Consider the following 27,478-nt stretch of genomic DNA (forward strand, 5'->3'; position numbering starts at 1 on the left):
TCTGCTCTAAACTAAAAAGCAGAGAAGAGAACTCTCTGGCAGTCTTCCAGTGAAAAGGCTGGCTCTAATGTCTGGCAGTTGAGAAATTTTACTTCTTCACTGGAGGCAAGAATTACCACACATTTCAGGAAAGTATCCCATGTAAAAGGAAGAAAACAATTCAAGCTTTTTTGAAAAGAAATTTGATTTGGACATAAAAGACAAAAGTGGACAAGAAAACTTTGAACAACTTTAATCACTCTGAGAGATTGAAAATTATATTGCATCCACAAATAAGAACAGAAAGCTATGAAGAAGGAAAAATTAGGCATAACTCAGAATAGTCCTTCCAGCAAATACAAATTCCAGGAATAAAAAACCCGAAATACAGAAGAGTGCCAAAAGCCAAAAAATATAAGAAAAATTCTCAGATCTGGAGCCTACAGACTAAAAATCTCACCTATATCTAGCATAAAAAATGTTTAAATATCCATGCCATCAAGTCATGAAATTTCAGTACATTAGGGATATAAATAGCATTAAGTATTTGAATGGGAGACATAAGATTACACACAAAGGAACAAAAAACAATTTGTATTAGATTTGACAACATAAGCTACCAGAAAACTTGAAAGAGATGTTTCCAAATTTTGAATACCGGTAAAGTATGAGAGTAGAATAAAGACATTTTCAAACATTAAAGAACTAAGAAACTTAACACATGCATCTAAAGGAAGATATTGGAAATAGGACTTTAATGAAAAATTAACTTAATTCCGGGGAACAGTAATCCAATTCAGGAAAACAATGAAAGTAAGTTTCAGGACAACTGTAGGATCCAATTGGAGGCCCAGATGGGTGGACTGAGAGATTTTTAAATCTTTATTTATTTATTTTATTTTTTTATTATTTTTTTTTAAATTTATTTATGATAGTCATACAGAGAGAGAGAGAGAGAGAGGCAGAGATACAGGCAGAGGGAGAAGCAGGCTCCATGCACCGGGAGCCCGATGTGGGATTCGATCCCTGGTCTCCAGGATCGCACCCTGGGCCAAAGGCAGGCGCTAAACCACTGCGCCACCCAGGGATCCCCCTAAATCTTTATTTAAATTAAATTTGCCGGGGATCCCTGGGTGGCGCAGCGGTTTGGCGCCTGCCTTTGGCCCAGGGCGCGATCCTGGAGACCCGGGATCGAATCCCACGTCAGGCTCCCGGTGCATGGAGCCTGTTTCTCCCTCTGCCTGTGTCTCTGCCTCTCTCTCTCTCTCTGTGACTATCATAAATAAATAAAAAAAATTAAAAAAAAATAAATTAAATTTGCCAACATAGAGTATAACACCCAGTGCTCATCTCATCATGTCGCCTTTTTTTTTTTTTTTTTTTAAGGTTTAATTTATTTATTCATGAGAGAGAGAGAGAGAGGCAGGCAGAGACACAGGCAGAGGGAGAAGCAGGCTCCGTGCAGGGAGCCCAATGTGGGACTTGATCCCAGGTCCCCAGGATCAGGCCCTGCGCTAAACCGCTGAACCACCTGGGCTGCCCTCAGGTCCCTTTCTTAATGCTCATCATCCAGTTACCCCATCCCCACCCACCTCCCCTTCTGTAATCTTTTTTGCTTCCCAGAGTTAGGAGTCTCGAGTGGTTTGTCTTCCTCTAATTTTTCACCGCTCAGTTTCTCCCCTTCCCTTATACTTTCTTTCACTATTTCTTATATTCCACATATGAGTGAAATCATATGATAATTGTCTTTCTCCGATTGACTTATTTCACTCAGCATAATACCTCCACTTCCATCCATGTCAATGTAAATGGTAGGTATTCATCCTTTCTGACGGCTGAGTAATATTCTATTGTATAGGGGATCCCTGGGTGGCTCAGGGGTTTGGCGCCTGCCTTTAGCCCAGGGCGTGATCCTGGAGTCCCGGGATCGAGTCCCGGGTCGGGCTCCCGGCATGGAGCCTGCTTATTCCTCTGCCTGTGTCTCTGCCTCTCTCTCCCTCTCTCTATGTGTATCATGAATAAATAAATCTTAAAAAAAATATTCTATTGTATATATATATATACCACAGCTTCTTTATCCATTCATCTGTCGAAGGACATCATGGCTCCTTCCACAGTTTGGGTATTGTGGACATTGGTGCTATGAACATTGGGGTGCAGGTGTCCCGTCGTTTCACTACATCTGTATCTTTGTGGTAAATACTCAGTCATGCAATTGGTGGGTCATAGGGTAGCTGTACTTTTAACTTCTTGATGAACCTCCATACTGTTTTCTAGAGTGGCTGCACCAGCTTGCATTCCACCAACAGTGCAAGAGGGTTCCCCTTTCTGGACTGAGACTCTAATTGTATATTTGAATAATTGAAAAAAATAATCTGTGGACATTTAACATAACTTGGAACACTTATCTGTGGAACATCTCTAAAAACTAACAATAGGTACAAAGAAAACTAATTAAATCCTTGAAAACATCTAGAAAATATACTTAGTTTTATTTATTTATTTTTAAAGATTTTATTTATTTATTCATGAGAGACACACAGAGAGAGAGGCACAGACAAAGGCAGAGGGAGAAGCAGGCTCCATGCAGGGAGCTGACATGGGACTCGATCCTGGGTCTCCAGGACCACACCCTGGGCTGAAGACGGCACTAAACCGCTAAGCCACCCCGGCTGCTCCTACTTGGTTTTAAATAAAAAATAATTTACATAGGGATCCCTGGGTGGCGCAGCGGTTTGGCGCCTGCCTTTGGCCCGGGGCGCGATCCTGGAGACCCGGGATCGAATCCCACGTCGGGCTCCCGGTGCATGGAGCCTGCTTCTCCCTCCGCCTGTGTCTCTGCCTCTCTCTCTCTCTCTCTCTCTGTGACTATCATAAATAAATAAAAAATTAAAAAAAATAATTTACGTAATTATTATACAAATACCTCATATTGACTAAATGAGTAATTGAGATATAGCCATATTTGGATGTGGTCAAGGAGAAAGAAAAAGACGGAAGTTTTTTGTTTCAAATGAAATACTTATCATTACCCCAGATATTTTTATCACTAAAGACATTTTTTTTAAGATTTATTTATTTATGATTGACATAGAGAGAGAGAGAGAGGCAGAGACACAGGCAGAGGAATAAGCAGGCTCCATGCCGGGAGCCCGACGCGAGACTCCATCCCGGACTCCAGGATCGTGCCCTGGGCCAAAAGCCGGTGCTAAACCGCTGAGCCACCCAGGGATCCCCATCAAAGACATTTTTAACTACTAAAATGAGACTGATTTGTTAGCCAAAAGGGTTCAAAGAAACACGTATTATCCAAGATTGACTGAAAACATCATTGAATTTACCCAAGATTTCATGTAGGTGCAGGTAAAAACAAAACAAAACAAACTAAACTAAAAAAACCTAATCTACAAATGAATATTCCAAGTGCAGTTAAAAGAGAAAATAAAGTGCCCTTCTTTTGTTTTATGAAGTCCTATTAATTTCAGCTCCCTGATTATATACTCCTATAATTTTATCACTGAGAAATAAATTATTGGAAAGGAAGAGGTAAGATTATCATTATCGGGGCATGTTGGTGGCTCAGTCAGTTGAGCATCTTCCTTCTGCTCAGGTCATGATCTTGGGGTCCTGGAATCGAGCCTGTGTCAGGCTCCCTGCTCAGTTGGGAGTCTGCTTCTCCTTCTCCCTCTGCTTGCCACTCCCCTGCTTGTCCTGCCCCTGCCTCAATAAATTATAAGGGAAAAGAAGGGAACTAAGTGGGGAAAATTAGAGAGGTAGACAAACCAAGAGTCTCCTAACTCTGGGAAACAAACAAAAGGTTGCAGAAGGGGAGGTGGATGGGGGGATGGGGTAACTGGGTGATGGTAACTAAGGAGGGCACTTGATGGGGTGAGCATTGGGTGTTATACTATATGTTGGCAAATTGAATTTAAATAAAAAAAGAAAACTAGAAAAAAAGAAAACTAGGAGATATGTTACAAAGATATAAGGAATGGAAATGCGTTTTTATTGAAGGTAAAAGAAGGAAATTTTGAGATAAATAAGAGTGTTTGTTTTTTTTTTAATGCCACAAACCAGAGACATCAGAGACCCCCAAACCTGGCATCACAGGCATCATCACGCCCAGTGTTCTCGGTGGTGTCTTCTCAGTTCTGCATCCAAAGAATGGCACAGACGCGGGCAACAGCTCCAAGCAGGAAAAAACACAACCCAGTGTGCGATCCCACGCTCAGGGGCTTGGGGCACCACGCCAAGCCCCTCAGAAAACGCCACGTGAACCACGACCAGGGGGACTGGGTATCAGTCAGGGTCATCACTTCAAGCCTGAATAAAGTTCTAGACCGCCTGCAAGCTCCAATCTCTCTCACGGCGCCCCTTACCCTTTCCCTTACCCCAGTCTCCAGCGGTGGCGGCTCCAAAGCTTCCCTCACCTCAGCGGACCCCAGGCTTCCCCCGCTTCCTCCCGCCCCCGCCCGCGCCTGCGCACTCGGGACTGAAACGGCAACTCCAGGGAGCTTAAACGCCGGGCGCTTGAGGGCAGTGTTCGCGGCTCGAACCGAGGGCGGGGAGGGGGTAGGGGGCAGGGTGCTGGGGTAAGAGGAGGAAGGGGGCGAAGGAGGGAGGAAAGGGGCGCGGCCAAGAACCAAAAGAGGGAAGCCAGAATACACGGCTTTTGTGATTTTGGACGACGGTTCCAACAAGGGAGCAGGCTCCGATTATCCTCGGTAGCACCGACCACTCACAGACACGCTTACAGGCCTGAGGAACCCTGGCCCTGCCGGAACTCGGCTTCTCCACCGGTCACCGAGCCGAGGACCCTGCCCGGTTCTCCCCCACCCCCCGCCTTCCTGAGGAACCGAGACACTTGCTCCCGCCCCCTTTGCGCCTGCGCACTCGGGCCGCGGCGGGCCCTCTGGAAGCCCGTAGACTTGAGGGCTGGGCGGTCCTCACAGCCCGTCGTGGCCCGAGTGTGCGGGTCGCTGCTTGTGGCCGCTGCTTTTCTGAAGGAAACGAGTGCGGGAGGGCTGGATTCTGCGGTCCGGACCGGGGGTGGGTGGAGCCTGGGGCCTCGGGGTACTTCGCGATTCCTCCCGGGTGAGGGCTGGCAGCTCGAGACCCGAAGCGGGTGGGTTTAAAATCGTGGGCTCTAACAGCGCGGGGCCCGGCTTGTGGGCGCGGCCTATTCGGCAACGCGAGACCCTGCGGTCCTACGCACCTCGGTCTTCTCCTTAACCGCCTAGGTCCGCCCGTAGAGGGCAGTCGGAGGCGGAGCCCCACAATAAAGGTCCCTTGCAAAACGCTGGAGCTAGATTCACGCATGGCTGGTCTCTGAGGGCCTGAGGACCCGCTAGACGCAAGAAGACGCCGTGGGCAGTCCCGCGGGGTGAGCGGTAACGGTGTCCGAACTGCGGGGTCCCCAGAGCTGCGAACCCGGACCCGGGGGACTGCAGACCTCTCCCCGTTTGCCTTCGTTTCCATTTGTGCACACCTGTGATGGCTAGCGGGGGTCAGGGAGCGTGGAGGGTGGTGGGTTCTAACCGATCAAGAAAAGCCTGAGGGTGTAATGAACACTATTTGCTTCCCCAGCCCTGCCAGTCTCCAGAGAAGGCCTTTGAAGCGAAGCGAATCGCTGCTGCGCCTCGCAAAGCCAGGTTCTGTGTGAGTGTGTGTTGCTTCTTTGTTTCCGTGAAATGCATTTGATTTTCAGAACACTGGGCTTTTTGCTTTTCTTCCCTTGGAATGTGCTGCCTAAGAATGATCTATTCATTGGTTTGGGCCTTAAGATTTCCCTACCTAGTTAATGGCAGGGGACCTAATTAATAGGTGACACTCTCTAGTGTCCATTTAATGCAATTCTGCAGTTTCTTAAACCGTATGGTATATATTTAATTGCTTTTTGAGCAGTTTTTCTTAAGGATTCTGATGATGGAGATAACCCTATTTGGAAGTCAACGTTCATGCTTTGTTTTCGACTGTGGTTTGTTAAGGAGTAGTTTAAGGGTTTGTTTAGATATCTTCAGTGATTCCAGAGTAGGGGTGGGGATTTTTTTTCCAGGGGACTCTGTGATTGGTAATTTTTGGTACCAGCCAGATGTGGTTAGCGGTTTGGTAGCATGAGGTTTTTTTTTTTTTTTTTTTTTTTTTTTTTTTTTTTATTTATGATAGTCACACACACACAGAGAGAGAGAGAGAGAGAGGCAGAGACACAGGCAGAGGGAGAAGCAGGCTCCATGCACCGGGAGCCCGACGTGGGATTCAATCCGGAGTCTCCAGGATCGCGCCCTGGGCCAAAGGCAGGCGCCAAACCGCTGCGCCACCCAGGGATCCCGGTAGCATGAGTTTGTTTTGCTTATTTTTGGCAAATACAAAATGGTATATATTTCAGGTGTACAACATGATGTTTTTCGGTTATATATACATTGTGGAATGGAATGATTAGCACAATCAGAGTAATTACCATCCGTCACTTCATAATTAGTTCTGTGTGTGGTGAGAAAACTTAAGATCTACTCTCTTGGCAAATTTCAAGTATATAATACAGAAACCTTGCTGCACATTAGGTCTTCAGAACTTACTCATCTTACGACTGAAAGTTTGTAACTCTAGTTTGTTTGGGGTATGTTTTTTGATAGACTGAAGTGTATAAGGTGTTTAAGAATTTTGAACCTAGATGAAAGGAATTTGAATCTTGCCTGCCACTTAAATCTGAGTGCATTTGAGCAGTTATTTCTGGTCCCAATTTCTTCATCTGTAAATTCAGAATTACAATAGTAAATAACTCACGGGGTGGTTTTAAAAATTACCTGAATTAATATTTGTAAGCTCTTAGAGGAGTACCTGGCACATTAGAGGAGTGCTTAACTAATATTAGCTATCAGTTGTCAATGATGATTCTTAGTCGTTTCCTATCCCAGGAGCGAGAATGAATGGGGGGGCATAGAGAGAAGCAGACTCCCTTCTGAGTGTCTGGAGCCCTGGGTTGGGAGGGTTGTGGAGGAACTCTATCCTAAGATCCCAAGACCATGACCTGAGCCGAAATCAGATGTTTAACCCACTGAGCCACCTAAGCACCCCCCCCCCCCAAAGAGGGATTCTAACATGAAGTTTTTGGACTCTGTTTATGGGTTTCTAGGACAACACAAATCTAAGATTATGTATAAGATTGTTCTATATATTTGTCAGCAGGTAGTTTGGTGGGGAGGAAGTCTATCATTTCATGATACTATCAGAGTTGTTTAAGACCCAACAAGATTGATTCTTACTGGTGTGGAATAAAAGTCTGGGATAACTGGGAATGACTTTAGGGATAATCTTTTATAAAAGTAGTATTCAGCAGTAGGGAAATGGTTAAGTAACTCACACTCCATGTGATGGAATGTTGAGATACTAAAAATTCCGTTTATTAGGAATTTAATCATCAGAAAAATAGATACGTATATGATGTAATATTGCGAAGTGTTATTATAAATAAAAATCTTTAAGAAATTGTAAAGTTACATATACATATTGAACACAATTTATAAGATACATTGCAAGGACTTAATTACTGGTGTATTCATTGGAGTCCAGGAGGGTTAAGCTCAAGTTATTGAGCAGCTGCTGTGAAATAAGCATTTCTTTTTCTATCTCTTAATTGCTTGAGAAAAGCATTGTGATCCTTCACAGAAGGATCTCAGATGTTGATGAGACACAATATTCAGGAATTGGTAGGAATTATTTTTTCAGTCACATTGATTTCCTTGTTGATACCATTTACATAGGCCTATTTAATCACAATTTTCTTAATGACTGCAAGGTACCCCATTTTCCCAACTTATTAAAAGATTCTTTTTAATGGAAATGGCTTTTTAAAACAGTATTTATAATAGAGTTAATGCAGGCTTACGAAATAATAAGTAACTAAGGGACCTAAAATGAAGAAATTAAAATTATCCATAGTCTCAATATCCAAAATAATCACTATTGATACTTATAGTATATTTTTTCAAAATATTTCTACAAGCGTATGTATTTTTGCGTATGGTTTTATTTCTGAATAATGGGATAACGTTAATTAAAAATTTAATTTCGGCGATCCCTGGGTGGCGCAGTGGTTTGGCGCTTGCCTTTGGCCCAGGGCGCGATCCTGGAGACCCGGGATCGAATCCCACATCGGGCTCCTGGTGCATGGAGCCTGCTTCTCCCTCTGCCTGTGTCTCTGCCTCTCTCTCTCTCTCTCTCTCTCTGTGACTATCATAAATAAATAAAAAAAATTTAAAAAAAAATAAAAATTTAATTTAAAATTTAAAATTTAAAGAAATCAAGACTTTAAAGTAGTTACTACTTCTTTTTTTTTTTTTTTTTTTTTTTAAGATTTTACTTATTTATTTATGAGAGACACACAGAGAGAGAGGCAGACAGAGGCAGAGAGAGAAGCAGGCTCCATGCAGGGAGCCCAATGAGGGACTGAATCCTGCAACCGCAGGTTCACGACCCCAGCCAAAGGCAGATGCTCAACTGATGAGCCACCCTGGCGTCCCAAAGTAGTTATTACTCTAAAAGAGATGTTCAGTGCCCTCATGGATTTTATAATCATGGATGTATGGAGAAAGGTAAAAAAATCCCAACAGTTAGTTCCCTACTTGTTTGAGAAATCTTCCAAATAATTATAATTCTTAAGATAGAAATGTCATTTAAATTGAGAGACTTAATTATAATTTAAAATTAATTTTAGGGACACCTGGGTGGCTCAGAGGTTGAGCATCTGCCTTCCAGCTCAGGGGGTGATCCTGGAGTCTCGGGATTGAGTCCCTCATCGGGCTCCCTGCATGGACCCTGCTTCTCCCTCTGCCTATGTCTCTCTCTCTGTGTCTCTCATGAATAAATAAATAAAATACTAAAATATAATAATAATAATAATAAATTATTTTTTTTATTTTTTTTTTAATTTTTTATTTATTTATGATAGTCACACACAGAGAGAGAGGCAGAGACATAGGCAGAGTGAGAAGCAGGCTCCATGCACCGGCAGCCAGATGTGGGATTCGATCCCAGGTCTCCAGGATCGCGCCCTGGGCCAAAGGCAGGCCCCAAACCGCTGTGCCACCCAGGGATCCCTTAAATTAATTTTAAATGTCAGAATTGAAATGTGAATTGAAATCCCCCCCATTTTTGGATGTCTGTTTCACATTAATGATTTAAAATAACTAATAAAAAATAAAATAAAATAACTAATCATATTATATATTGTTTTGTAAACTGATTTTTTTTCTTTCAATGTATCTTGAATACTTTCTATTCCTTAACTGTTTTGTGGAACTAGTGTTTAGAATTTTTTTTTAAAAGATTTTATTTATTTATTCATAGAGAGAGAGAGAGAGAGAGGCAGAGACACAGGCAGAGGGAGAAGCAGGCTCCATGCACCGGGTGCCTGACATGGGATTCGATCCCGCATCTCCAGGATCGCGCCCTGGGCCAAAGGCAGGCGCCAAATCGCTGCGCCACCCAGGGATCCCGGAATTAGTGTTTAATGATAACTTTAGGATTCCATTTTATTGATTTTTTTTTAATTTAATTTTATTTATTTATGATAGGCACATAGTGAGAGAGAGAGAGAGGCAGAGACATAGGCAGAGGGAGAAGCAGAGGGAGAAGCAGAGGGAGAAGCAGGCTCCATGCACCGGGAGCCCGACGTGGGATTCGATCCCTAGTCTCCAGGATCGCGCCCTGGGCCAAAGGCAGGCGCCAAACCGCTGCGCCACCCAGGGATCCCGGAACTAGTGTTTAATGATAACTTTAGGATTCCATTTTATTTATGTTTTTTGTTTTGGTTTTTTTTTTAATTTTATTTTATTTTTTTTTTTTAATTTTTTTATTTATTTATGATAGTGAGAGAGAGAGAGAGAGAGAGAGAGAGGCAGAGACACAGGCAGAGGGAGAAGCAGGCTCCATGCACCGGGAGCCTGATGTGGGATTCGATCCCGGGTCTCCAGGATCGCGCCCTGGGCCAAAGGCAGGCGCCAAACCACTGCGCCACCCAGGGATCCCCTATTTTATTTATTTATGATAGGCACATAGTGAGAGAGAGAGAGAGGCAGAGGGAGAAGCAGAGGGAGAAGCAGAGGGAGAAGCAGAGGGAGAAGCAGGCTCCATGCACCGGGAGCCTGACGTGGGATTCGATCCCTAGTCTCCAGGATCGCGCCCTGGGCCAAAGGCAGGCGCCAAACCGCTGCGCCACCCAGGGATCCCCATTTTATGGATGTTTTATAAATCATTTAAGAAGTGTGCTGTTGGGTAGTAATGTTCAAATTATGTGAGCAATTTCTTTGACAGGCTTTCTGTGTGCTATTACTTACCTGACTTTTCACTTTATGGTCATGTAGGATTTCAGAGAGAGGAACACTTAGGAATATGACATTGACTTTTACCAGGTGGGTTACAGGTGACACTCTGAAGTGTTTGGCTGAATTTCTGAAGGATTTTTACAGTATAAAATAGACCTCTCTGCTCTTTTATGCCAAAAGTTTCATCCTCCTGATCCTTCATTTGGGTGAGAGTTTGAGAAATAAATTAATGATAATTTCCTAGAAAACTAAGATTACAAAAACCAAAGTTATTTTAATCTCAGTAAAGAGTGACTAACACTAAAAATTCAGAAGTAGTAATATCAGCATGTTAAATGTATGGAGTTTAAATATGAAAAGAAATAGCTCAGAAAGATAGGCCTCTAGATTTGGAAGCTAGGAGAAAGGATAGCAAGGATGGAATTTTGGAGTGGTTTTTTTGTGTGTGTGTGTGATATAAAACTCCTTGTAGAGCTGTTTTAAATTTGTCCAGGTGTAAGTGATACAGACTTTTAGAGAACAAAGATCACCTGGGATATCATCAAGTAGAGGCAACACAAAATTTTATTCTACCTCCATTCACAGACTACATATACACGTATGTTTATGTGTGTGGTTTTCCTGTCAAATATACAATCACAGTACAAAACTATTTCCTTACCTACCTTCTCCTAGCGATTTCCATGACATTAAGTAAGAATTTTGCCTTCCATTTTTAGTGTTTTTTTTATTCTAAAAAATTATTTTTTTCAAGATTATTTATTTTTTTAGTAATCACTCAACGCAGGGCTTGAACTCATGACCTGGAGATTAAGAGTCACATGCCAGCCACTGCGCCAGCCAGGCACCCCTATTTTTAGTTGGTTTTTAGTGCCTTTGTGTGAAGGCCAATGATTTAAACTGCTAAAGGATATTTAGGTTCTTTCTAGCCTTTTTTCCCCATCATAAACACTTTTCACACACTGTTTCATTCTTTCTATATCATACCATGAGTGTCCATTTCCCTATAACTTTAGTAGTGGGAAGTATCATTAATTTTTCAAATCTGCCAATCCAATTCCTTTAATATGCATTTCCTTAGTTACTAGTGAGTTTTAACTAATGAGTTATTTCTACTTTCCAGAGAATTAACCATGCTTAGGTTTCACAAATTCACTTTTCCCCAGCCTGGGTACCAAGAGAGATGGGTTGATAAATGAAATTGTGCAGGTAGTATTGATGATTCTGAACAGGCAAATGATGACTGATGAGCTCTGAGTTCACCCTTCCTCCAGGTAGGGATCCCAGTGTTCAAGTATAGTTTTGTCATAATAAAGACTGCTAGAATGTTCTATGCAAGTAGTTCTCAAATTGTGACATTGTGACATTAGGACCAGCAACACCAAGTATCACTTGGGAACTTTTTAGAACTGCAAATTCTCAAGCCCAACCCCAAACCTCTACTAAATGCCAAACTCTAGGAGTGAGGCTCTGCAAACTGTGTTTTAATAAGCCCTCCAGGTGATTCTGATGCACACAAAGCTTGATCACCAAACTTTTTTGCCTGTTGTGATTTTATAAAATCTGAAGGGAATTTAAAAATCCTTATTTCCAGGTCACACTCTGTACTGATTATGTAGAATTTTTTTTTTAAGATTTTATTTATTTATTCATAGAGTCAGAGAGAGAGAGAGAGAGAGGCAGAGACACAGGCAGAGGGAGAAGCAGGCAAGCCTGATGTGGGACTCGATTCAGGGTCTCCAGGATCACGCCCTGGGCTGCAGGCGGGCGCTAAACCGCTGCGCCACTGGGGCTGCCCTCTGTACTGATTAAATAAAAATGTTTGGGGGATAGGAGCCAGGCATCAGTATATTTTACAGATCTGCAGGCAATTTGAGTGTCTAGCAAAGTTTGGGAAATTCTTGTCCATAGTATTTTTTATTTTCAGGTTTAGGGAGGCCAGCCACATTCCTGAGTCTTAGAAGTTCTGGGTCAGATGATGTAACAACCACTTCTCGGATGGGAAGATGGGAAGATGGGAATGGAGGGGGATGGATCTGCTCAGGACAGACCTTGACAGCCCATGCTCGGGTCCATATCAGCCACCGTAGGGTAGGGGATTAACTGGAAACCCACCTGCTAAAGTGCCTTGACATGAGCTTCCATGCAAGTCTCTGTCTGTCCTTGTGCAATGGATTTTCCTGTGCTTTTGAGGAGGACTTATATTTTTCTAAACTACTTTCTACCCCTCATAACTTGTCTATGTGTTAGAGTGGGGAGGAGCATAGGAAGGGAGAGTTAGTGTAACGTTTTAAAATTTGGGAGCTCCAAAAAATTAAAAATTAAAAAATTAAAAATTAAAAAATTAAAAATTAAAAGTAAAATTTGGGAGCTCTGAGGCAATTTTGTTCTTATGGCTTCACCTTCCTCTTGCAGTTCTAGCTTCTATGGATTCTGCTTCTTCAGTAAATGAACTTTGAGGAAAACTGACCAGTTCTTCTAATCTAAAATCATGGCTCATGTAAGTTGTTTCTGTTTGAAGTACTGTAATTTTTTTCAGATTATGTGAAAATTCTCATTAGGTATCCTGAAACTTCCTAACAGAGCCCCATCCAACAGCTTCTCCCATTCTAGTATGGGATGGAACCAGGCAGCCCAGTCCCCACCCCTCCCCCCAACCACGTGCCTGTCTCTTCTCCACCCATGTTTCTGTGCCTGTTGACCAAATTATTTAGTGTATTGACTGCATGTTCAGTCTTTGTTTAGAGCAGTGATAAAATAGAAATAAAGGCCCTAGAGGGAATTATTTGATCTGAGATTCTTAGTAGTAGAGAACACTAGAGTAGCAATGTACAAAAGATTATAATGTGAGCTACCTATGTAATTTAAAATTTCCTAGTAGTTGCATTTTTAAAATATAGAATTAGTGCCTTAAATGCAGTAGGCAGCATGTCAGTCTCATAAAAAGTACAGAATAATATGCAAGGCACTTAACATAATCTGGAACTTTTTTGTAGTCAGATTTTAAAAAGTAAAAAATAACACATGCAGTTAATTTTAATGTTTTATTTACCTCAGTATAGCCATATACACACACTTGCACATATATGTAGCCCAAATGTTAGCATTTCAGAGTGTGATCAACATGGAAATTACTGAGGTATCTTACATTGTTTTCTTTCTAAAGTTTTTTATATCTGGTATGTATTTTTTAATTACAGAGCATCTAAGTTTGGACTAGCCACAATTTAAGTACTCAGTAATCACATGTGTCTAAGCCAACATATTGGACATTGCAGCTTCAGAGATTTTGTGTAACCTAAATTCTAAATATAACTTAATATATTTAAAAATATAGAAATATCCAAATAAAATCATTTATTTATTCATGAGAGATACAGAGAGAGGCAGATGCAGAAGCAGGTGCCCTGTGGGGAGCCCAATGCAGGACTCAATCCCAGGACCCTGGGATAACTACCTGAGCCAAAGGCAGACGCTCAACCACTGAAGCACCCAGATACCCCCAAACTCCAGTTTTTAAAAATAGAGATTTTTATGGCTTATTTGGAGGAAAATAAATCCATCTTTTTTTTTTTTTTTCCTAATCATTGAAGGAAAAGAGTTTAGAATGAAGCACATTTATTGAGAAATTTTTTAGGCCCATTGCAAGCAGTGTTCTAATGAGCACTATTTCAGTTAATTGTGGAAATTCTGATTAACTATGTAACCATATCTAGAAATAAGTAAGATTAGGTATGCCGTGGTACATAGGAAGTTTTTTCTTTAGCAGTGGTTGGCAAACTACAGCTTGTGAGCCATATTTGTCCCTTGGCCTGTTTTTATACAGCCTTTGAGTAATTTATGCTTTGGAAGAATTGTTTTAAAAAAGAAGGGAAAGGGGAAGGATATGAAACAGACCGTATGTGGCATGCAAAGCTTAAATATTGGCCCTTTAGAGAAATAAATAATTTTAGAAATAATACATGGGTTTGTCATTTCAGCATTTGGTGATGTTCAGAGATGTGGCTGTAGACTTTTCTCAAGAAGAATGGGAATGTCTGAACTCATATCAGAGGAATTTGTACAGAGATGTGATATTAGAGAACTATAGCAACTTGGTGTCTGTGGGTAAGCTTATCTGTGTCATATAATTTGGAAATTCACAGGACTGAATTTCACTACTGTCTTTCTAGAAACTAGCTGAATATCTGCGTTGTAGTTGAGAGTAGGCACCTTGACTTATTAAGCAGTTAAATAGCACCTTTAACTTCTCCCATAATCCAGTGACCTTATGTCTTTCTGTGCCTTTTATATAATTGCTCCCCTTTAATGACAGCTGGATATAAATCCTCAGACACTCACAGCAAAACCATTGTCAAAGAAATCTAGTTTCTTATTGCTAGAGATGGTCTATTATCTGTTAATTCAAACCTGCAATGTGAGTAGGAAGACTAGAGGTGTCCGCCTCCCCCCATGTATCTATTTAAAAAGCTTATACAATGTATATGTAGCTGAGTTGAATCAACAGTTTGTTAAAAATCAGGTGGACACATTCAATTTACCACAGTAGACATACTACCTTTTAATTATTTTCCTTTTAGCAAAATAGCAAAAATACTTAATAAAAGTACCTAATAAGTATAGAGTTTACTATGTACTAAGCACTCATTCAAGCACTTTACATTTATTAAATCAAATCTCACAACAGTTCAGTGGGCAGACATAATACCTCCTTTTCACAACTGAGAAAACTAAGGCCATAGAGACCCAGGTGGCAGAGGTGGGATTTGAAACCAGTGTTCTCAAATCATTACTTACTCAAAAAAAAACCCTAAAATTCATTACTTCCTCCCAAGAGACAGACTCTGTATGAGTTTAAATTACAATAAGATAATGTTCCTACTTTTCCGTTCTTGTTATGCCTTGTGATTGTGAAGTAACATTAATATGAATGCTTTTCAGTCCTGTTACTTTTCTTTGTTCTGCAGGCTCGATCAAGCTCATTCTTTCTTTATTATGTACCATTATGTTTTTTCAAGCAGGATGCTCCATTTCTAAGCCAGATGTGATTACCCTACTAGAGCAAGGGAAAGAACCCTGGATGGTTGTGAGGGATGAGAGAAGAAGGAGCCTAGGTGAGTAAGTGCCAATTAGGCAGATATGTGGTTATGGCATGGCACAGCCTGCTGGTTGGGAAGGAAACACACCCCATAGATGTTGCTAATGAAGAGAAGACCTGAAACCTGGGAAGAAAACATAGATCTCAGCAGGAGCCAGCAAAGAAATTTTATCTGTACTTCCACTTACCACTTGTTTCTTAACTCTCAAATTTCCCTGTCATTTCAGTGGAGGAAAACTTTCTTCCATAATGACAGCTATTTTACTTGTATTGGATCTAATTCATTTCTGGTTCATGTTCAGTATATATATTTCTTCATTGCTCTCTTCTCATGAAGTTTACATTGTAGTAGAGAAGTCATACAATACACAAACAAATGGATTACCAAATACCATGAAGTGATTAACTTCCGAAGAAATGTAAATAGAGTAAAATATGGAGGGTTAGGGCAGCCCAGGTGGCTCAGCGGTTTAGCGCCACCTTCAGCCCGGGGTGTGATCCTGGAGACCTGGGATCGAGTCCCATGTTGGGCTCCCTGCATAGAGCCCGCTTCTCCCTCTGCCTGTGTCTCTGTGTCTCTCATAAATAAATAAAATTTTTTTAAAAATATGGAGATTTATTATTATTATTATTTTTTTAATATGGAGAATTATGATGGATGAATGGGGTAACTTTAGACAGGGTGGTCAGAGAAGAGGAACCAGTGGTAAGAGGTTTCATCTGGTCAAAGATGGAACCATTTGAATATCTATACACATAACTGCACACACACATTATAACATAAAATATGCTTAATTCCATAAATTCTTAGTGATACTAATAGCAAACTGTTCACCATTGGAAACTACTAGGGATTTAAGTTATTTGGGAAATATAAAGGAGAAGTATTCTCCTTTTTTAAAAAAGAACTGTACCAATATTAGAGGGATGGTTTTCTTTTTTTTGTTTGTTTTGTTTTGTTTTGGTTAAAGATTTTATTTATATGAGAGACATAGATAGTGACCAAGATAGCACAAGCAGGGAGGAGAGGGAAAAGCAGGCTTCCTGCTGGGTAGGAAGCCTGATGCGGGGGCTCCATCCCAGGACCCTGGGACCATGACCTGAGCCAGAGGCAGACACTCAACCGACTGAACCACCCACATGCCCCTAGAGGTTTTCTTAATAAAAGTATTCAGCGAGTAAATGAAAGATGACAGAATTAGAATATTATCATTTTGGAACCCATAATGAACAATTGGATCTGGGGCATTAAACAACAGTACTGATAACATCACAGAAATAGAAACAATCAGACATCATTCTTCTAATGAGAGGATACAGTATCACCTATGAAGTGACTCTGAATAAAATTGGTCCAAAGACTGATGAGGTTTCTAAAGCCAACTACAATTTATGAGAAGAAGATAGAGGAACATGTTCTACTGCACCTTGGGAATTAGCAAAATTAAGAAATGGGCAATGCTATAGGGTCAAAAAACAGTTTCTTCAACAAATAACTTACAAGGGAAATCTAAAGAAAGCAGGAAAACCTAGAAATTAAAAGACTTGTAAAATACCTATCAACCAGTTGTACTCTATGTACTTTTTTGGGGATGAATTTGCTATTTTTAAATTATTTAAAATCTTACATTTGAGACATAAATGTGAAATGTGAACACTGATTTTTGATAATCTTAGAGAATTACTGTACTTTTTTTTTTTAAGTTTGGATAATGATATGATAAATCCTGTAAGTAAAAAAAATTAGTATATGGGATTTGCTTTAAATAATGTGAGAAGAGTAAATTGGGTTGTACATAGGTCTTGATTGGGCACAAGTTGGTGATTGTTGAAGCTGGGTCATAGATGCATGGATATTCATTATCTAATTTTGTGTATTTTAGAGATACTCTGTAGTAAAGTTTTATTTTAAAGTTATTGAGAGATCAAAAGAAAATGAGAGGTGAGAGGGTGATGAAAATAAGTATATCCAAGTCTTTGGAGGAATTCTGTCATAAAATCAGACACATGAGATACAGGAAATGTCTTTTAAGATGTGATCTATTAGAACATATTTATATGTTGAAGAGGATGATTTCAAAGAGAGGAAAATTGATGGTGTAGTGATATAGGATAATTTTGTAAGGAATGGCCTTCAGTAGATGGGAAGGAGTAGGAGCCAATTTATGGAGAAAACCCATGCATATGACAAGGATATGGACACAGGTTGGTTGAATACTGTGAAGGGGAGAATACATATATTTCTTTTAATTGCTTCTGATTTCTTGTTGAAATAAACAGTAAGATTATGAGCAGAATGTGAGGATTATTTAGTGTTTTCCTGGAACATGGATTATTCAGTATTTGATCTGTATTGATTCTCAGGAGTACAACTCTGTGGTCATAGGGTTTTAATATTTACAGATTTCTTACTACATTAACTCTGGTGTTAATGTGATTAAAACTGCCTCTGTTATAAATCTATCCCATATCATCTTGTATCAACAAAAGAAAAAAGGTGGTTAAAGACATCTTGCCTTAGGAAACAAATCAATTTTATGACCAGGTAATATGTTCCTCATTGTCTTTAATTAAAGCTGATACTCTGCAAATGGAAATAATGTTTCTCCTTTTATATTGGTCTAATATTTTGCTTTCACATTAGCATTGTTTACTAAAGTTCTTGATTCAGTAGAATACAAACCAGTATTTGGTTTATTAATTTTAAATGGTTAAATATTTTATAAATATTTTAAAAGTTGTGACATTAACATTTTTTACTATAGGCTAATCTTTTGATATTTAGTTCAGCCTTTTGTTTCATTATAGGACTAGCTGATTGTTTCTTTCTTTTTTTTTTTTAATGTTTTTTTTTTTTAAATTTATTTATGATAGTCACACAGAGAGAGAGAGAGAGGCAGAGACATAGGCAGAGGGAGAAGCAGGCTCCATGCACCGGGAGCCCGACGTGGGATTCGATCCTAGGTCTCCAGGATCGTGCCCTGAGCCAAAGGCAGGCGCTAAACTGCTGAGCAACCCAGGGATCCCTAGCTGATTGTTTCTTGATTAGATCACACAAATAATGCGAAGCCTGTTATTTCTAGTTTCAGTTTGTTTAAAGTAGAGCAGGAACCTAAAGTATTCAACTTTGTTTTTATAGAAATGATTGTCTTAGTTGCTTGCAGGGATAAAAACTGGCATAAACAAGTTTGGGAACAAATATGGCTGATGCTTTGTTTACAGAAAGCATAAGATTACAGCTCAGGGTTCATGCTGTAGTCTCCTAAGTGAGAATGTTCAACATGCCAAAGTTTTTTTGTTTTTGTTTTGTTTTGTTTTTTAAGATTTTATTTGATTATTTGAAAGAGGGAATGAGAAAGAGAGCGCAAGCAGGGGAGAGAGGCAGAGGGAGAGGGAGAAGCAGTTTCCCCACAGAGCAGGTGGCCCTGATGTGGGACTTGATCTCAGGAACCTGAGGTCATGTTCTGAGCCAAAGGCAGATGCTTAACTGACTGAGCCACCCAGGTGCCCCGTCAACATGCCAAGGTCTTAACCTGGCATATCTTTTAAGGGATGGGGCATTATGACAGTTGCAGGTCCATTATATCCACATTAGGAATGCTTTGTTTTTGTTTGTTTTTTTTTAAAGATTTTATTTATTTATTCATAGAGATTCAGGGAGAGAAAGAGAGGCAGAGACACAGGCAGAGGGAGAAGCAGGCCCCATGCAGAGAGCCCGAGTGGAACCCGATCCCGGGTCTCCAGGATCACGCCCTGGGCTGCAGGCGGCGCTAAACCGCTGCGCCACCGGGGCTGCCCGAGGAATGCTTTGTTTTTTAATGAAAACCTTTAAGTTTTATAGGATGAGTTTTTTTATTTTTTAAAGATTTTATTTTTAAGTAATCTCTATACCCAATGTGGGGCTCAAACTTACAACCCTGAGGTTAAGAGTCACATGTTCCATGAACTGAACCAAACAGGTGCTCTATAGGATGAGTTTTATAACTTGTTCTACTTTGTGGGATGTGTGTTTGTGTGTGTGTGTGTGTGTGTGTGTGTATGAATATGGACGTTTTATCTTAATTTTTTGTATTTTTGAATTTTTTGCATTGTCTGCTCATCACCTTTATTACTGGTGATAATTTGTATGAGTGTTTATGCTATCAACACTTTCTTATTTTTCTTATAAGTGTTTCAACCTTATTTTTATTTTGACTATGACTTTCCTTTTTATGTTTTTTTAAATGACTTTTTAGTTTACAAGTAAATCCTTTGAAATTACCATCTTCTATAACCTTTGTCATACCTTTATAGCTGCCTACTTATTTACTACCATTATAATTTAGCTAATTATAGGTCATTTGATATATCATTTCTATATTATTTATCTTAAACCTTAAATTGACTTTTTTCCTAAAGGTCCTTACAAAGTTGCCAGTTTTTTATTGCTTTCTTGGGTAGGGAAGTGGAGACAGAGAGAAATGGGAAGAGGAGGAAAAAAGAGAAAGAGAAAGTGGGAGGAAGGAGGGAAATAATGGGAGAAGGAGAAAGGAAGACACACAGATTTCATAGTGACATTTTCTATAATATTCATCTCTCTGCTCATATTTTTTAATGTTTTTAGTATATACTTTTTATAAAATTAAAAAATTGTTTTTAGAGAGAGAGCAAATGCCTGTGAGTATGGTGGGGAGGTCCAGAGGGAGAGAGAGAATCCCTTTTTTTTTTTTTTAAGGATTTAATTTATTTATTCATAAGAGACACACAGAGAGAGGCAGAGACATAGGCAGAGGGAGAAGCAGGCTCCCTGTAGGACCCCAATGTGGAACTTGATCCCAGGATCTGGGATCATGCCCTGAGCCAAAGGCAGACACTCAACCACTGAGCCACCCATGTGTCCTGGAGAGAGAGAATCTTAAGCAAGCTCCGTGTTCAATGCAGAGCCCAATGCAGGGCTCAATCTCATGACCCTGAGCTTATGACCTAAGCTGAAATCAAGAGTTGAATGCTTAACTAACTGAACCACTCAGATACTCTAGTATGTCCTTTTCTAAACAAATTTATTGGAACATAAATATATACCAAAAAACCTGAAGCCATAAGTAAACAGCTTACTGAATTTTCACAAAATAATCACATCCATCTGACTAGCACAGAAATAGAGGTTTGCTAGATTATTAGAAGCTCCCTCCTAAATCTTTCTAGTCTTTCCTCCCTACCAAAATTAACCACTATCCTGACTTAACAACTCTACATTTACTTTTTTTTGAACTTTATAAAAATGGAACCACACAGTATATCTTCATTTATGTTTGCCTTTGTTTACTCACCATTATGTTTATGAGATTGATCTGTGCTGTTGCATGTACTTGTATATTATTCATTGTCATTGCTATACAGTATTATATCATGCCAATATGTTTTAATTTTCATAGCAATTCAGATGAACATTTGTATTCTTTCCAGTTTGAACATATTCAAAATGATGTTCCTATATTATAGCCTCTTAAATTAGCATTTTATTTTTGAGAAGTAGTGAAGTCTTATTGCAAAATTTTTGAGAAAATATACATTTCTTTGCTCAGATTTTTATTAGCTTGTTACTATGGCATAAACTCGTTCTTATGCCTGAAAAATCACTAAAATACTCTCTAGGTAGAACCTAAATGGCATTCGCTTTGAGGACTTCAGGGAGAATATAGGAGAGAGTATGAAGGAACAAAACAGGTTGAGTCTTTGTAATGTAGATGGGTATAGCTATATAAACTGAAATAGAGATAATATGTAGAACCTCTCATTACCTTGTGAAAACAGGGAGAGTTTACTCATGACTATGCAAAGTGAAAAATGAACTGTAGTGGAGATATCTAAGTGACAGTAGACAATGGGAAAGATGATCAGATGTAAAGAAATCACCATTTTTCACTTATATATTTGACTGAGATAGCTTAGAGGTGTTTTTGTTTCCCATCTCTATAGGAAATGATAAAAAATACATAATCAGTGTAATAAGGTATAAGATTAGTGGCAAAAGAACATATGCAATAACTGTTAGCTAATTTTGAGAATTTAATAATTAGTAATTACTGTATGTTATGGGTTTGTTACTCAGTGATAAATGAAAGGTTGTTTCTGCCCTTGGAAAGGTTTGAGGTAAGAAAATAGAATTTTTTAAATGGTAAAATGTATTAATATGTATGTAACAACAAAATTGAAAGCGTTAAGAAACAAGGAACAAATTACTGGGCTAGGAAGTAAAGGATGTAAATTAGGTGAAGTCAGCATGGGTCTGATTTTTAACATGGCACCTAAAATATGAAAGGAACCCAACTATGTAGAGATTGCAAGTTGGCTGTTCTAGGAGATTTAATAGCCAGTTAAAAGGTCAAAGAAGTGGAGAAATGATGACATATTCAAGGAACTGAAAGGAGACAAATGGGTAGGAATATAGGGAACAAAGGAGACAATGACTTGAGATAATATGGTAAACAAAGGTCATTTTATTCATGGTAAGGTGTTTGTACATTATTCTAATTAAAAGGAGTAATCCTTAAAAAATCTAAGTAAAAATTCTCAAACTTTGATCTGCCTCCAAATACATGATTACTTTACAGATTTTTAACTCATTTACTTCAACTGAGCTTTATTTTCTATTGTTTTTTTTTTCTATTATAAAGCTTTTGCTTGTTAACTTTTTCAAGAATAAGAAATAGCATGTATTTATCTTGTTTTCTTTCAGATTTAGAGTCCAGATACGACACTAAAATGTTATTTCAAGAAAAGGATCTTTATGAAATGAATTTATCTCCATGGGAGATCATGGGAAGAATTAGAAGTTGTGGCCTTGAAGACTCCTTTATCAGAAAAGATTATAAGTATAAGAAGTTTGAGGGACAAGAAGGTCCTCAAGAGGGCTATTTCAGGCAAGTGAAAAAACTGCCTACTTACAGAAAACTCCCATCTCTTACTCTGTATCAGAGAATTCATAATAGAGAGAAACCCTATGAATGTGGGGACTGTGGGAAGGCCTTTAGAGTACGCCAACAACTTACTTTCCATCAGAGGATCCACACTGGTGAAAAACCCTATGAATGCAAAGAATGTGGAAAAGCCTTTAGACAGTGTGCCCACCTTAGTCGACATCAGAGAATTCATACTTCTGACAAACTCCTTGAATGTAAAAAGTGTGGAAAGATCTTTACATGTGGTGCAGATCTTCGAGTACATCAGAGAACGCATATTGGTGAGAAGCCCTATGAATGTAAGGAATGTGGGAAGGCCTTCAGAGTACGAGGACAACTTAATCTCCATCAAAGGATTCATACTGGTGAGAAACCCTATGAATGTAAAGAATGTGGGAAGACCTTTAGACAGTATGCACACCTTACACGACATCAGAGACTTAATATTGCTGAGAAGTGCTATGAATGTAAGGACTGTGGGCAGGCTTTCTTGTGTAGTACAGGCCTTAGAGTACATCACAAGCTTCATACTGGTGAAAAGCCCTATGAATGTAAGGAATGTGGAAAGGCCTTCAGAGTGCGGCAACAGCTCACTCTCCATCAGAGAATTCATACTGGTGAGAAACCCTATGATTGTAAAGAATGTGGGAAGACCTTTAGTCGTGGCTATCACCTGACTCTTCATCAAAGAATTCACACTGGTGAGAAACCTTATGAATGTAAGGAATGTCAGAAGTTCTTTCGTCGTTACTCAGAACTTATTTCACATCAGGGTATTCATATTGGAGAGAAACCCTATGATTGTAAGGAATGTGGGAAGACCTTTAGACTGTTCTCACAACTTACTCAACATCAGAGTATTCATTTTGGTGAGAAACCTTATAAATGTAAGGAATGTGAGAAGACTTTTAGACTGCTGTCACAACTTACTCAGCATCAGAGTATTCATACTGGTGAGAAACCCTATGACTGTAAGGAATGTGGAAAAGCCTTTAGACTTCATTCATCACTTATTCAACATCAGAGGATTCATTCTGGTGAAAAGCCATACAAATGTAAGGAATGTAAAAAGGCATTTAGACAACATTCCCATCTTACGTACCATCAGCGAATTCATAATGTAACTAAATAATTATGGAAAGCCTTCCACTTGGAATTTTGTGTTAAAGGGCATTAGAAAATAAATTCTAGGGGAAGTTTTTAAATAAAGGAATCCCTTTTGTTTCATGCTTAAAACTAAGCCAAATAAGAGATCTTATTTGAAGGAAAGGATATATTAATTTCATGAATTTATAGAGACCTTTACTCAGCATTAAAAACCATGTTAAACTTAAGGAAATTTGTTCCAGAAAGAAACTCTTAAAGGAGTGAACATAGAAGAGCTTTTGATCTTATCTATTTTATCAATTCTATTCTTCCCATCTGTATAATATACCTGTGGAGGTTGCGAGGGCACTGCCTCATTTCAAAAATTGATAATTGAAAAGTCATTTAGCCTCCATTTCTTCTTGAACTGTATTTTAGGGCAACTAGAAGTTGATGAGCTGAAGTTTTTTATTACAGGGTTTTGCAGCCCATAATGAAATAATGGATCTAGGCACAATTCTCAGTAGAGGTTAAGATCAGTAGGTGCCCACTGATTGATTTTAATCTCATTAAAGAAAGGATAAAACACTTTGTGCCACCATAATAAGTTACAATAAGACATATGCATCTTGCCAAAAAATATTGAACCTGAATCTCAGGATCAAGATCTAACTCCCACTCTAAAGAAAATTCGGGAAACAGAAGAACATGACACATGAAGAAGCAATTAAAGTAATCTAAAATGTGGGTAATTATACAAGAGGAATGACCTGGCTTCTCAAACAATAAAAGGGCATTGAAAAAAGGGTGGTGGAACTCTGAGATACTAAGAGTCTGGAGAAATGTAGACCAATCAAATGCAATGCATTAGATCACAAGCTGAACAAACGTAAAAAAGGACATTTTTATGACAATTGGGGAAATGGGAATATTGATGGTATTAGATCATATTAAAAATTATGTTTTTTGTTAGGTGTGATAATAGCATTGTGGTTATGTAAAAATGTTAGAGGTTAAGTTTATACACAAGATGATATGATGTCTGGAACTTTTTAAAAATGCTCATACAAAAGAAAAGTAAGGATGGATAACTTGTTTGTCAAAGTGATAGTAAGATGAGTGTTGGGTACATGGTTTTTGTTTATTTTGTTTTTGTTATTTTCTCTACTTTTATGTATTTTAGTTTTTCCATATTATTTTAAAGATAAAATTAGCTATGGAATTATAACCTTTGAAGTAAATGACTTTTTAAAATGATTACATATCAAAATTTGTGGATGTTGTCAAGGCTCTGCACACTGGGATAACAAATATGCTCTACCATATTTGGGAAATAAAAATCGAGTGTTTGACTTTTATCTATATCCCCGCTTGCTGCCTCTGTTATCATGCCTATCCCACAGTACTTCATATGTTAAAGAATGAGTTTTAAAAGTAATTACTACAACCAAATGTAGAAATTAATGGAGTAGACCATCATTGTCTAATAAGATAGTTGCCAGCAATATATTGAGTGCTCAAAATTGAACACTTGTTAGTTCGAGGTTAGTTTGAATTAAAAGGGTGGCAAAGTAAAATACACATGAAGTTTTGAAGATTTAGTTTTTTAAAAACAATGTAATATATTGTTTCTCACAGCATTTCTCTTCTATAATATTCAGTGAGTTGCATTATTACATAATACAGAAGCCAATTTAAGTGTCTTTCTGCTCTAAAGTAGCATGTTTGCATACTGAGGTCTTGGTTCTACCCTGAGTCATGCTCCCTGCCACCCTGCCCCCTTCATGAAAGGTAGCCTGCGCTGAGTAGTTTTCTCAGACTGTTTTTAGCCTGTACATGTTTTGGGATCCCAAGGCCCTTTCACTTCATACTGTTTCTTTCCCATTAATTTCAAGCTTTCAATGCTCCAAGCTGTACAGTTGTCTTAAAAACTTTTCAGTGAATTTTATTAGGGTTCAGGCGAAAGATCAACAGGCTATTCTCTGTATTGGGCTTCCCATGAGGCTGCTATGGAAAAGTGACTTTGAAATTCTTAGATGTCCTGCTGTTTCACAGAAAGGGTAAGTTAGATTCATCATTATTCTGAGGCTACATTTTCAGGACAGCACCATATATTTGATTTTTTTTTTTTTCCCTCTCAGGCTCAATTATAACTTTGAAAAACCTTTTGCTATCTGGAAACACTGCCATGGAACCCTCTATATTTCCTTGAGAGTCTACTTGAAATATGCACCAATTGATACAATAAGTAAAATATGATTTTTCTTTTTTCTGAAAAAAGAAATGCTTATCGTCATGAATTTCCAAATATTGATCAAGGCTTACATCACTGGAATAAACTCTCATTTGTTTGTAGAGCGTACTTTGTATGTAGTACCTATTGCTGGATTTGCTGTGATTGCTATGGTGTGCTAATATTTTGTTGAGGATTTTTTTAAAGGATTTTTCCAATCTATGTTCATGAGGAATACTGGCCTGTAGTTTTCTTTTATTCTACTGTCTTTGCTTCATTTTGCTAACATGGTGATGGTGGCCTCATAAAATGGGTTTCGAAGGATTGCCTCTTCTCAATATTTGGAAGAGGTAGTGTAGAATCGGTAATTATTATTTAAACATCTGGTAGAATTTCCAGTGAAACCATTGGAGCCTTGAAATGGACTGAATGAGTCTGTTAAAATTCATGTGTTGACGTCCTAACCCTCAATGTGTTGACAGGAAGTGGAACCTTTTGGAGGTTATTAAGTGTTGATGATGGACCCCTCCTGATTGAGATTAGTCACCTTATAAAAGGGATCCCAGAGAACTCTCTCAAACTTTTCTGCCAAGTGAGGATACAAGAAAGTGGCAGTCTTTATTCCGGGAGATGGTTCTCACCAAAAACTGACCATGCTGGCCCACTGATGTTAGACTTCAGCCTCAAAGATTGTAAGAAATGCGTTTATAAACCACCCAGTCTATTGTACTGCATTATAGCAGCTCAAAATGAGCAAGACAGAAATTGGTACCGGAAGTAGGTGCTAATTGAAGAATAGGTAAGAGCTATAAGAGTTTTTAGAGGCATTCAAAAAATGGGGACATTAATGGTGATTCTGGTGATGCTCAGAAAAGAGCTGAAAACAAAACTTCAATCTTTAGAGAATACATTATCGACAGAATGTTGGTAGAAATACGGATGGTAAAGGCAGTAAGTACTGGTGAGATTTTGGATGGAAGTGAAGCACACGTTATTGGAAACTGGAGGAAAGGCAGTTGTTTTTAGAAAGTGAGAACTTGGCAAAATTGTATTCCATCTAGTGTTTTGTGGGAAGTAGAACTTATGAGTAATGAAATTGGAGGTGTGGCTTGGCTCCTCCTGGCTGATTACAGTAAAATGCAAGAAGAGAGAAATAGAGAAATAACTGAACAATGGAATTTTTGAAACATATGGAAAATTCTTAGCTGAATAGTTAAATGGTGTTAAATGCTATTAAAGCGAGGGCATCGATTGGGAAAGAATGGGATGCTATAAGATGGCATGGGGACAAGTGGAAGGCTCTGGTGTAGCTAAGACCTGGAGCTCCTAAATTCTGAGTCTTCCTTGCCTGTAGAAGCATCCTCATCAGCAGAAGTGGCCTTTCCACCCCTAGTGGCAGTGGCTTCCCAATCAACAGTGGCATCAGCCTTTATATTTCCATCTGATAGAATTAATTGCGCATTGCCTAAAGAAAGTGTAATGACTTCCCTTGAGTTAGTGGCCATGCTAGGCAATGCTACTTCTTGGAAATCCCCACAATTCACCCCCTTTTATTGGCAGGCCTATGACTAGACTCAAGTCCCAGCAGGCTCCTCCAAGTGCGTGTGAAGTGTGACCCATGAGGAGGGGTGCTACAGTCCAGAAGAACTACTTGAGTTCTCTAACTTATACAGACAAATACAGTGGAAGAAACATGATTGGAAATTTGGGCAATGAAATCTGGGAAGAGATAAATGGATAGACTTGTCTGAATCAGGGCAGAAAAATTGAAGATACCTGTGTTGCATATGAATGAGTGACTTCAACAAAGGAGGATTGT

The 27,478-nt window shown here is 39.1% G+C and overlaps 1 protein-coding gene across 1 annotated transcript in view; it reads left to right on the plus strand.

The window, feature by feature from the left end:
• The first annotated feature begins 4,511 nt into the window (after positions 1-4,511).
• LOC112928503 (uncharacterized) overlaps positions 4,512-27,478 on the plus strand; it is a 59,760-nt gene continuing 36,793 nt past the window's right edge. The window contains 7 exon segments of the mRNA XM_026010291.2: positions 4,512-5,362; positions 5,566-5,637; positions 12,717-12,801; positions 14,282-14,408; positions 15,323-15,415; positions 22,118-23,460; positions 24,989-24,997. Of these exon segments, the coding sequence (XP_025866076.2) occupies positions 12,793-12,801; positions 14,282-14,408; positions 15,323-15,415; positions 22,118-23,460; positions 24,989-24,997 (1,581 nt within the window). The 5' untranslated portion in view covers positions 4,512-5,362; positions 5,566-5,637; positions 12,717-12,792.

The sequence above is a fragment of the Vulpes vulpes genome, chromosome 1, assembly GCF_048418805.1.
Source record: "Vulpes vulpes isolate BD-2025 chromosome 1, VulVul3, whole genome shotgun sequence".
Classification (NCBI taxonomy): domain Eukaryota; kingdom Metazoa; phylum Chordata; class Mammalia; order Carnivora; family Canidae; genus Vulpes; species Vulpes vulpes.